Source organism: Rhagoletis zephyria, unplaced genomic scaffold, assembly GCF_001687245.7.
Source record: "Rhagoletis zephyria isolate East Lansing unplaced genomic scaffold, Rhagoletis_zephyria_1.1 Rzeph_scaffold_00003, whole genome shotgun sequence".
NCBI lineage: Eukaryota > Metazoa > Arthropoda > Insecta > Diptera > Tephritidae > Rhagoletis > Rhagoletis zephyria.
In genome coordinates, this window is record NW_016157087.1 from 738,672 (window position 1) to 750,436 (window position 11,765).

Genomic DNA, 11,765 nt, shown 5'->3' on the forward strand with positions numbered 1-11,765 from the left:
TTTTGTCTTGGTTTTTATTAATTTCGAAAAAGCATTTGAGAAGTGAAGAACAAAAGCGTGTATAAACGAAAAAATATAACAACAATGCCATTGTTAATATGTTGGAGTAGTTTTGTGCTACTCTGATGTAATGCAGGGATGGAGTATATGGTCCTGCCCTAGGACATCGCAATGTTAATTGGACCATATTTTTTATGTGAATTGTGGTTAATTTTGGAGTACTGCTTGGTCCTTAGGGAGTGCTCTTTACACGCATGCATGGAGTAGTCGCGATTTTTGCAGGGTACACACATACATGGTATGAAATAATGCACTAATCGCGCGCTGTGATGTTGATTCAAACTCAACATTTGAAAACACCTTTACATGTATGGCTATAGCTGAGTGTGCAAAGACGCTTGATACAATTAGTTGCGGCCAAGAGGGTCCGGGTTCAATTCTCATCAGACGGAACATAAAATTAATTTTTTTTTTCTTAATTACGAAAAAGCGTCTGTGCACTTCACAACCACATATTTTATAACGTATATACTCAAATTTAAAACGAGTTGGGTTGGTGCTCTTTCATATGCGTATTTTTTCAATTTAGCACGTTTTTTTTTCTAAAATTTTTTTCCCTCAGTGTTGGAATGTGAGTTTATGACATTCGATACGATACTAGGCTTGTGGTACTCGATTCCAAAAAATATCGTTTTAGAACTATCGAGTAGAAAATATCGGTATCGAATGCAGAAAATATCGATATGGTATCGTATCGTATCGAAATTCGTGTCCCTACCCACAAGCTCTTGGCTCAACCCTTATCCATTCGTCCTGAAATATACTGGTCAGGAATGCGATTGCTTTATAAAAAAGACAACAATTTTGAAATATGTGTGTTTTTACTCTCTAGAAGATAATTTACATAACTCACATACGCGGTTTTGCATTGTATTGATACGCCGTTTTGAATTTTGTTGATACGCGGTTTTGTACTTTAAACGACGATATGGATCTCAAAAATTACTTCACCGATCTCGACCAAATTTGGCACAAACATTGCACTTAGCTTCCTTAAGCACCATGTGCTCCACCCGTGCCCGTAACGGTGATTTCAACAACTTAAAACTGGTCATATCTAAGGGGTACTGCTAAATTTTTATACCCGAGCGCGTTTGTGCTCAAGGGTATATTAACTTGGCTCACAACGGTTGTCTGTCTGTCCGTCCGTTCGTGTACACGATAACTTAAGCAAAAATTGAGATATCTCAACGAAATCCGGTATGTAGGTTTCCCAAGGTAGGTTGGTATTGAAAATGGGCGGAATCGGACTATAGCCACGAACACTTCCCATATAACTGTATCTTCGAGTAATGCAAAAACTACGATATTTCAGTAAATATTGGATCCAAATTGTTGAAAATTAGTATGTGAAGTAGAATTTTTGCAAGAAATTCTATTATGAAATTTTTGCAAACTGGGCGTGATCCCGCCCACTTATGATGAAATGCTGTATGTTGTTGTTGTTGTAACAGCATACAAATTCCCCAAAGAGATTTTGGGGAGTGTTGCTGGAGTGGTGGCAGTCCTTGGCCAGATATATATCTATCTGGGTCGTTCCGGTTACGTAGACCCGACTGTCCTGGGAATGAAATGCTGTATCTTAGGCCGTGGTTACGCCATCAATTTCGATTGGCAATCACCGTGCAATTGTTGTTGTGCACAGCAGGGAGTGAGGGAATTTTCGATATCGAATAGCCAGCACGATTTGCTGGGTGAACTGAACAGCCAGCACGCCAATTTTTCAGTGTGGCAATACGCTATTTTGCGAAAAATTATTAGTATTAAATATTAGAATAGTAAGAAATATTTTTTTATTATTATTATAAAGTAGATATGAAAAAAATATTATTATAAAAATTAAATATTAAAGAAAGACAAAATATTAAGTTGTTCTTCCATTTTTCATTTTCCGACTTCAATTTTGATGCATTTTTAATTCAGTGCTGCCATTGTGTGCGAAATTGTATGACATGGAAGAAGGTATTTCTTAAGAAGCAACCCTGTGCTCGCCAATCAGAAAACAGCGTAACCACTTCTCACCAATCACCGAAATTTTTCTCTTTTCATTGGTGACATAACCACGGCCTAAGAAATCTTATGAAACCACGCCCACCTCCCATATAACGGTAATTTAAAGAAACACGAAAACTGCGATAAATCAGTAACTACTGAAGGTACTTGACTTAAAATCAATGTTTAGAATAACCGCGTAGCAGAAAATTAGATTAGGTTTGTATAGTAACTTCTCCAGTAAAAGATTGCAGCGAGAGCGTAAAAGCGAAATAGACAGTAAAATTGAGAAGAAGAGAAAACTAGCAGAAAAATTATTGAACACAAAACTAGTAAAAACTTGCAAGAAAATAGTTGATGCACTGTTTTGACATTCTGCATTTTACTATTTATAAATCAGTTTTAAACTCTATGCTTTACACACAAACACTTAAACAGTCCAGTACATCATTAATATTTTGATTTTCACTCATTTTACTTTTGTTTACGCTTAACCAATTCAACAAATGGCCGCTTTTGACATTCATTCTTCTTTTTCTAATTTCTGATAGTAAAAATTTCACTAGCAAGAATGTGCAGCTCTCCCGTGTTATTATGCTCTCGATTCAGCAGGGCTCTCCTGCAATTTTTTTGGGTTATTATACACTTTTCCAGTGAAAATTTGCAGTACAAATTTTCCAGTACAAATTAGTACTGACTATTTGTTACTATACAAACCTATTATTATACATTTTTGGATAATGGGCGTGGAGTCGCCCACTTATGACCACAAATGTATACTTAGGTAACCCATTCATTAATTTCTACCAAACTTGGAGCACTCAATAATAATGGGCGTGGCGCCGCCCACTTAGGACCACAAATGTGTTCCTCGGTAAGGCCGTGGTTATGCCACCAATTTTAATTGGCAATCAAAAGAGAAAAATTTCGGTGAATGGTGAAAAGTGGTTACGCTCTGTTTGCTGATTGGCGAGCACAGGGTTGTTTCTTAAGAAATGCCTTTTCCATTTCATACAATTTCGCACACAATGGCAGCACTGATGTAAAAATGCATCAACAACTTAATATTTTTTCTTTCTTTAATATTTAAATTTTATATATATTTTTTAATATCTACTTTATAATAATAATAAAAGAATATTTTTTACTATTCTAATATTCAATGCTTTTTCGCAAAATAGCGTATTGCCACCCCGAAAAATTGGCGTGCTATGCTATGCGGTTCACCCAGCAAATCGTGCTGGCTGTTCGATTTCGAAAATTCTCTCACTCCATGCTATGCACAACAACAATTGCACGGTGATTGCCAATCGAAATTGGTGGCGTAACCACGGCCTAAATCACATTTCAGGCTTGAGCGCCTCCAGCCGCAACGACTTAAATACCTGCTATGGAGCTTCAGCTTAAAGCTGATTTAGTGCAATTGTATAGAAGCTGCTGCATAACCAAAGTCTGAAATGCCCGACAAGCCTGAAATATGTATGCCAAATTTCGAACTTGTTTCAGGCTTTTCAGGCGTCGTCTGACAGTTATTCATTCTAACAATAGTACTGGTGAATATGATTATCGCAATGGTGTAATCGAGAACACTTACATTTTAAAGGAATTTTACACAAAATTTAGACAATAAAATGCAAGGAAAAAATATTTTTTGCTTGAACATTAATAGAAAAGAAGGGAACAAAAGTACTGAATAAATTAAAATGAAATGGTAAAAAAACTATCACTTTTATCGAACTAGAATTTTTAAGTCGTTGTCTCATTTGTCGGAAAACTCATTCCTAGATCATTCTCCCCATTTACTAGGAAATGATAAAGGTTTGAAGAAACGTCAACCGCAAAAAGTGGCTGAGTTCCAAGTTGGTATATTGCAAAGCATCAGCCTCTTTTATTTCTAAACTATAACTGATGGAAATGTCCAGTATGCGCAACCATGTTCAAATGCCGAATTGGAACTTGTTGCGCTAATTGGTCAGTCAGTCAATCAGTCATAGTTTAGAAATAAAAGAGGCTGATGCTTTGCAATAACCAAACTTGGGACTCAGCCAGTTTATTGTGAAGTTGCTCGCCTGGAATGCCTGTAAAGCCTAAACGACCTTGAAAGCCTTTGCAACTTCGAAAGCCGCAACGCCTGAAAAACCTGTTATGGAGCTTCAGCTTAACAGACGATTAGTTAAATTAAAAGTTGAGCTAAAGTTGGCTGCCGATAAACTTCTTTGAAGAAGCGTATTTGCATAGTTCATCTTACACAGACGATTAGTTAAGTCAAAAGTTCAACGAAAGTCGGCTGTCGACCAACTTCATTGAAAGCGATTTGTTGAAAAGTCCGCACAATGGGACTACAGCGGCCAAAAGTAGCAAAAACGGAATAGCGAATTCGGAAAGAGTAATTACACAGATGCATAGAAAAATATCCAGCTAACCCAAACCAAAAAGAATTTTTGATAAAAATGCATATTTGCAATCAAGACACGAGCTTAAAATAGGAACAATACAAAAAAATATGTTTGTAAGAAAAAATTTTAATTTTGTCGCAAGTAATTTGAATTAATTTTCCAATTGTGCGGATATATAAAAATTAAATCTGACTGATGAGCAGTTTTTGAATATATTTGTGGTCAAGCATTGCTTCAAGTTTTTTAAATCTTTTGAAATGTATAAAACAGTTTACCTTGAAATTCTACATAATTATGTGAGTATAAAATTTTTCCTGTGCTTACTTTAAAAAGGACCTGTTAAGCGAGGTAAATTATACTTAGGACAAGTAAACATTAAATATGCGGGTCATATCTCAAATAGTTCCAGCTGCGAAGAACTGCGAGTTCAGCTTCTATTCTTCCTTTTATAGACCCACCTCCTGTAAAGTTTGTTGAATTTTTATTGTATATGTACATAAAATAAATAATATGCAATCACATTCAACATTCAGCCAAAAATGGACGCTTCTCTGGACAGGATCCGTTTTCGATGGCAAGAGTCTTGCTTGCCTTAGCTCAGCGTTTGTTGTATAAAATGTAGATAAAATTGAAAGTTTCAGTGTAAATACATATCGTGCACATAATTTAGTATGCAGGTTTGTAATTTTTTAGATGATGAAATAGGAACTTTTTTAGAAATAAAATAAATGTGCCTGTTCATTTTCTTCAAAATTCATAACATTTAATACTTGGAGCCAAAAAAGTTGTTTAGAAGGTGGGCGCCGTAATAAGAATTGTTTTATTATCTTCCAAGTTGGAAAATTTTGGCTTAAACGAGCAGGGCACACCGAATATCACCAAAAAAATATTTTTTTTTTATTTGCGTCTCTTTCTAAAATTACTGACGATAATGTAACTCGATTTTGACGCTATTTCAGATTTACACTTCTCGTTAAAACCAACATATTCAGCCTTATCATGAGTTTCATTTTCCCCGAACCGGTTCACTTTTCACTCTTGGTTTCCATGGTTTTACTATGGGCGGATGACAAATTTTCGAGTGAATTTTTTTTCAGGTGAAACTCAGGATAAGGCAGAAAATGTATGCATATTAGCTCTGGGGGCTACTCTGTAATGCGATGCGATAGGCAATCGCCACAGCGTATTACTTAGATATATTTGCCCATCGCATCGCATTTCTCTTTCGAATCACATTACAGAGTAGCCCCCCTGTATTTAATCAAAATCAAGAGCGAAATTTTCGCGAATTTCTAGTACGGTTAGTACTTTTGGCCGCAGCTTGTATGGGGACGTCCCATGAACGAAAGACACTATTTTTGGTTCATGGGGACGTCCGACTGTGGGCCGTTTGCACAATTCAACGCTCATTGGGCTCTGTCACACGGTCAGTATTTATTGACGTGATCCAAGTATTGCGATATTTATTGACGGTGTAGCATACAATATTGATGGATCGTGATCCATATTTGGCAAATTTCTAAAAATTTTGAAATCTGGATCGCGGACATGAACCAAAAATACAAGATCACGTAAGAACGCGACGTTGTATTTGTAACTGGTTTTGAGAAAAAAGTTTGCGAAAGCGGGTTCGTCAACTGACGATTTGTTTACATCACAAGCACCACTATTTTACACTTTTATTCAAGTAAAGAAGAGTTAATTCAACATGTTTTGTTGCATCATTTTACGTAAATTGTGCGTTTAAAGTGGCTGACAATAATTTTGGCTAATTTTGGTTTTCGTTGTTTTCTTTGCTTTGTTTACTTTTCGCTTGTTTTCCAGTGAAACAAGATGGCGTAGAACCCGCTAAAAAAAATCGACTTTTTTCACTCTCTTGTTCTTACGTGATCTTGTGTCTTTCGTTCATGGATCGCGGATCGCAATACCGTCAATAAATATTGAACGTGTAGCACTTTCAAATGCGATCCATACATGTCGTCAGTACATCTTTTAAGGGCCATTTACATACAACTCTCCTAGCTTTGCTTGACAGTTCAAACTTTGACAACAAAGCGCGAAACGCAGAAGGTATGCTACAATAAACGCTTTGACAGCTTTTGCGTTCTCCTTTTCCTCCATATTTTTTATCTGTAAAATAGATAGCAATATAATAATATGCATTAATAATAGCAATAAAAATTCCTATTTACCCTATTTTTGTCATTAAATGCAAATGCAAGCGCATAAGAGAAGATAAATGTAGACAGCTGATTGCCAAAGCGGGCAAAAGTTGAGAGTTGCCCAAGATTTTGCTTCGTTTTGCTTTGCTTTGCTTCAAACGTTTTTTATGTGAGCATACTCGTGCATATGCCTACGTCGATCTTATACGTCAAAGCAAAGAACTATCAAGCAAAGCGAAGAAAGTTGTATGTGAATCAGCCTTTACTCTCATAATGCGAACATCGAAAAGGTATTCCCTCTGCCTTCACTCTCAGTGCTTAAAACCTTTCAAGTCAAATTGAAAAAATTTTAATGAACATTGGAAATAATAATAATTGTGGAATGCATTATCTGTAAATTATACGTAGATTATGCGAATACTGACGCGATAAATATTGAACATGTAGCATTCGTGCGCGATCCATCAATCCCTCGATATGGGTCGCGATCCAAATGTGATAATTACTGACCGTGTGACAGTCCATTCAGCTAGAAGTTGAACGCCAAGTTGACCAATGCATTCTATTGTGAATAAGACATGTATAGGTTAAGAAGAAGCATACATTACCAAAAAACTCGCTAGGGTTCGCTGGCGTCGTAATGGGGCACACACGTGTTTTCCACGAGTGTCGTTTCTGCCTTCATTTTGGTTTTTCGTTGGGAAAAGTTCAGTGATTTTGTTGTCTGCCAAAATAGCTTCAATTATCTGAACAGCTTTAACTTAAAAGAAATTTTGTTTTGTGCATGGAATAACATTGCAAACGAAATGTTTGTGCTGTATGAAACACCGGCGGGCTACGCAATATTCAAGCTGCTGGACGAAAAGAAACTCGCAGAAGTAGATAACCTCTATTTGGAATTTCAAACACCGGAAAAAGCCAATAAATTGTTGAAATTAAAGCATTTTGAGAAATTTAATGACACAACAGAGGCATTGGCTGCAGCCACAGCTGCCGTTGAGGGTAAATTGTCTAAACCTCTTAAAAAAACTTTGAAAAAATTTTTCAGCGACGAAGTACAATCGTCTTTGCTGGTCGCGGATGCCAAGTTGGGCAATGCGATTAAAGATAAATTGGCTGTGCCATGTGTCTACAATACTGGCGTGCAAGAATTAATGCGTTGCATACGTCAACAGGCCGACAGTTTGCTGAGTGGTCTGCCCAAACGAGAGATGACAGCAATGGCGCTCGGTTTGGCACATTCTTTGTCTCGATATAAATTAAAATTCTCACCAGACAAAATTGATACCATGATTGTGCAAGCCCAATGTCTGCTAGATGATTTGGATAAAGAATTAAACAATTACATGATGAGAGCGCGCGAATGGTACGGCTGGCACTTTCCGGAACTTGGCAAGCTTATTACAGACAACATTGCATTCGTAAAGACGATTAAATTAGTAGGAACTCGAGAAAATATGGCACAATCGGATCTCTCGGACATTTTACCAGAAGAAGTAGAAGAGAAAGTAAAGGAAGCTGCTGAGATATCAATGGGAACTGAAATATCTGAAGATGACATCATGAATATTCAATGCCTATGTGATGAGATACTCTCCATCGATGAGTATAGAACCCATTTATACGATTATTTGAAGACTCGCATGATGGCAATGGCACCTAACCTAACAGTTCTTGTTGGTGAAACAGTAGGTGCCCGCCTTATTGCACATGCGGGCTCTCTTATAAATCTCGCTAAGCACCCATCTTCCACTGTGCAGATTTTAGGCGCTGAAAAAGCGCTTTTCCGTGCTCTGAAAACTAAAAAAGATACTCCCAAGTACGGTTTAATATTCCACGCTCAACTGGTTGGGCAGGCTAGTATAAAAAATAAAGGTAGAATGTCGAGATCATTGGCAGCAAAGGCTTCCTTAGCTACCCGAGTTGACGCCTTTGGAGAGGAGGCGAGTTGTGAACTAGGAGCAACACATAAGGTGAAACTGGAGGCACGACTGCGATTGCTGGAGGAGGGCAATTTACGCAGACTTTCTGGCACTGGAAAAGCAAAAGCCAAATTCGAAAAATATCAGGCTAAAAGGTAATATTTGAAAACCACACGAGTTTGTAAATCAGTTTCTTTGCACTTAAATGATGATACCATAAAGGTTTCGCATATTTCCGATCACATGAAGTGACGATAAACCTTGGCTGTCTGATGGTGCGATAAAATAATTTGCAAACATAAGACTTTATATTTTAAGCAGTAATGGTAATTTTAAATTTATTCCAGCGAGGTATTCACTTATGAACCCGAGGCTGATAGCACAATATCCATTAAAAAGCGAAAACGTTCAGAATCCACTCCAGCTGAAGTTAAAGACGAATCAGTGCTTGAAGCTAGTGAAAATCAAGATGAAAGTACAGCTGGGGGAGAAAAGAAAAAGAAGAAGAAGAAGAAAACTAAGAATCAAGATCACGAGCAGCCAGAAGAGGCGCCACCTTCCAAAAAGAAGCCTAAGACTAAAGAGCCGGACTCGGATTAGTTTAATTAGTTTAGTTATTTTTTTTATAATTAACATAGCTTTTCTAAGTGTTCACTTATAAGCATACAAAAGTATATTGTCGTGAAGCAAAATAATGTAAGGAATAAATAATATAAATTTTTGTATTCATTTGAAAAAAAAAACAACGGAGTACAAAAACGTGTTAACTACATGCCAATTTAATAGTCCAATCTAATAAGGTGTTGTATAAACGGTGGGATGTGTCAATTTGTCAGGGATATCACTGAATCCAGCGTGGCAAATATAGGAATTCGGATGCCTGCTACGAATACGAAAAATTGTTATCACTGAATTGGAGTGAACTCGAAAATATCGGTGCCAGCTTCGAATGCGGCACATTGGTGATTAGCGCAAAGGAAACGATAGGGACAAGCAGTGGCGGTCAAAAGTGGATGGATGTTGTTTTGTTTTTAATATTTACAATTTTTTTCAAGTTAAAATATTTTTGTCAATGTTATTGTGGCTTGTTAACATTTTTTATTTTTAATATTTTTATTGAGCTTTGTACCACAATCGTCGTACGAAAACGACATCCAGTAAAAAACCAGCAAAATTAGTACTGGATTTACTGGATAGTGCGTACGCGAACAGGGCTTGTGTTTGCTGGGAGACTTCGATAACGAGTAAAAAATTACTTATTAATTACTATTTTTGTCGCCGCTTTTGCAGAGAAAATAAAAAAATGAGTCTACTTTATTATACAGCGTGGCGACGAATAACTGTTACCGTTTTTTTTTTTTTTTGAGAAATAAGTGTCCTTTATAGATTTTGCGAAAAAAGTATTTTATTGTTAATTTTCCACAGATTTTACTTTAGTTATATTAATTAGTTTTTAAATTTTAGTCCCTACTTACATTTGCCAGCAGTGGAAACTTTGAAAGAAAAGTTAATTTGGCACGCAGGTCTTCGTCAATTAATTGACTAGGACGGCCATTCATTCGAACAACCATATACAGTTTTTCTTTTTTTTTTGTCATTTTTTATACAATGCCTAAGAAAAAATACACCTGAAAAAGACTTGCCTACCAAGTGAACTTTTCTTTTCAAAGTTTACACTGCTGGCAAATGTAAATAAGGATTAAAATTTAAAAACTACTTAATACAACTAAAGTAAAATCTGTGGAAAATTTAAAATAAAATACTTTTTTCGAAAAAGCTATAAAGGACCATTTTATTTCTGAAAAAAACCTGGGTAAAAGTATATCGTCACCTGAAATGCAACAAGTAATTTTTAAGCAAAAACAAAACCGACATCAATTCTCATATAAAACTATATATATTTCATGATCCAATGATCGGATCTAAACCAGATCAGTATGGGACCACCTATGAGATACTACCTTTCTGATGCAAAAAGAATTATCGAAATCGGTTGACGTGGTCCAAAGTTATGCGGTAACATACAAAAAAAAAAAAATAAAGATTCCGACGAACTGATAACCTCCTCCTTTTTTGGAAGTCGGTTAAAAAGGTAAAAATTTAGATAAGTTTGTGAAATTTGTCTACATTCTGTATAAAGTTTGATTTATATGGTTTTTTGTTAAACTACATTTCTTTAAAAAACTAACAAAAATATTTTAATTTTTAATATTACCAGAATAACTGTTACCGTTTTTTTTTTTTGAGAAATAAGTGTCCTTTATAGATTTTGCGAAAAAAGTATTTTATTGTTTATTTTCCACAGATTTTACTTTAGTTATATTAATTAGTTTTTAAATTTTAGTCCCTACTTACATTTGCCAGCAGTGGAAACTTTGAAAGAAAAGTTAATTTGGCACGCAGGTCTTCGTCAATTAATTGACTAGGACGGCCATTCATTCGAACAACCATATACAGTTTTTCTTTTTTTTTTGTCATTTTTTATACAATGCCTAAGAAAAAATACACCTGAAAAAGACTTGCCTACCAAGTGAACTTTTCTTTTCAAAGTTTACACTGCTGGCAAATGTAAATAAGGATTAAAATTTAAAAACTACTTAATACAACTAAAGTAAAATCTGTGGAAAATTTAAAATAAAATACTTTTTTCGAAAAAGCTATAAAGGCCCATTTTATTTCTGAAAAAAACCTGGGTAAAAGTATATCGTCACCTGAAATGCAACAAGTAATTTTTAAGCAAAAACAAAACCGACATCAATTCTCATATAAAACTATATATATTTCATGATCCAATGATCGGATCTAAACCAGATCAGTATGGGACCACCTATGAGATACTACCTTTCTGATGCAAAAAGAATTATCGAAATCGGTTGACGTGGTCCAAGTTATATATATATATATATATTCCGACGAACTGATAACCTCCTCCTTTTTGGAAGTCGGTTAAAAAGACGTAACAACATCGTAAATGAAATGCTACAACTATTTTTTTTTCATAAAATGAATTGGGGAGTTGCAATTCGATGAAATCCATCGTATTTTGCTTTATAGTTGTTGGCAATATTTGTTCATGTGAAATTCGCAATAGGGCCGATAGCCTCCTGAGGATTCACCCTATAACAATACATAAATTTTAGCCTGTTTATTATAATGTAGTCCTCTTTTAATCGCCATTTTAGCCGCGTCTAGCACCCACTTTCCACCGCCCTACCAGTCTGGCGATTTTTTTT

General features: G+C 35.8%; 2 protein-coding genes across 2 annotated transcripts in view; both read left to right on the forward strand.

Annotated features, from left to right (window-relative positions):
- The window catches only part of x16 (x16 splicing factor), a 34,971-nt gene that overhangs the window by 5,112 nt on the left and 18,094 nt on the right, over positions 1 to 11,765 (forward strand). The window lies entirely within an intron of this gene.
- Positions 7,210 to 9,312, forward strand: nop5 (nop5 ribonucleoprotein). Its single transcript, XM_017624596.1, has 2 exons — positions 7,210 to 8,687; positions 8,880 to 9,312. The coding sequence occupies exons 1-2, from the start codon at positions 7,417 to 7,419 to the stop codon at positions 9,130 to 9,132; spliced, it is 1,524 nt and encodes a 507-aa protein (XP_017480085.1). The 5' UTR covers positions 7,210 to 7,416; the 3' UTR covers positions 9,133 to 9,312.

Bases quoted from the DNA above. Each gene is read 5' to 3' on its own strand.
- nop5 (XM_017624596.1), top strand. From the start codon at position 7,417: ATGTTTGTGCTGTATGAAACACCGGCGGGCTACGCAATATTCAAGCTG. The intron at 8,688-8,879 runs GTAATATTTGAA...AATTTATTCCAG, and splicing joins GAAAAATATCAGGCTAAAAG to CGAGGTATTCACTTATGAAC.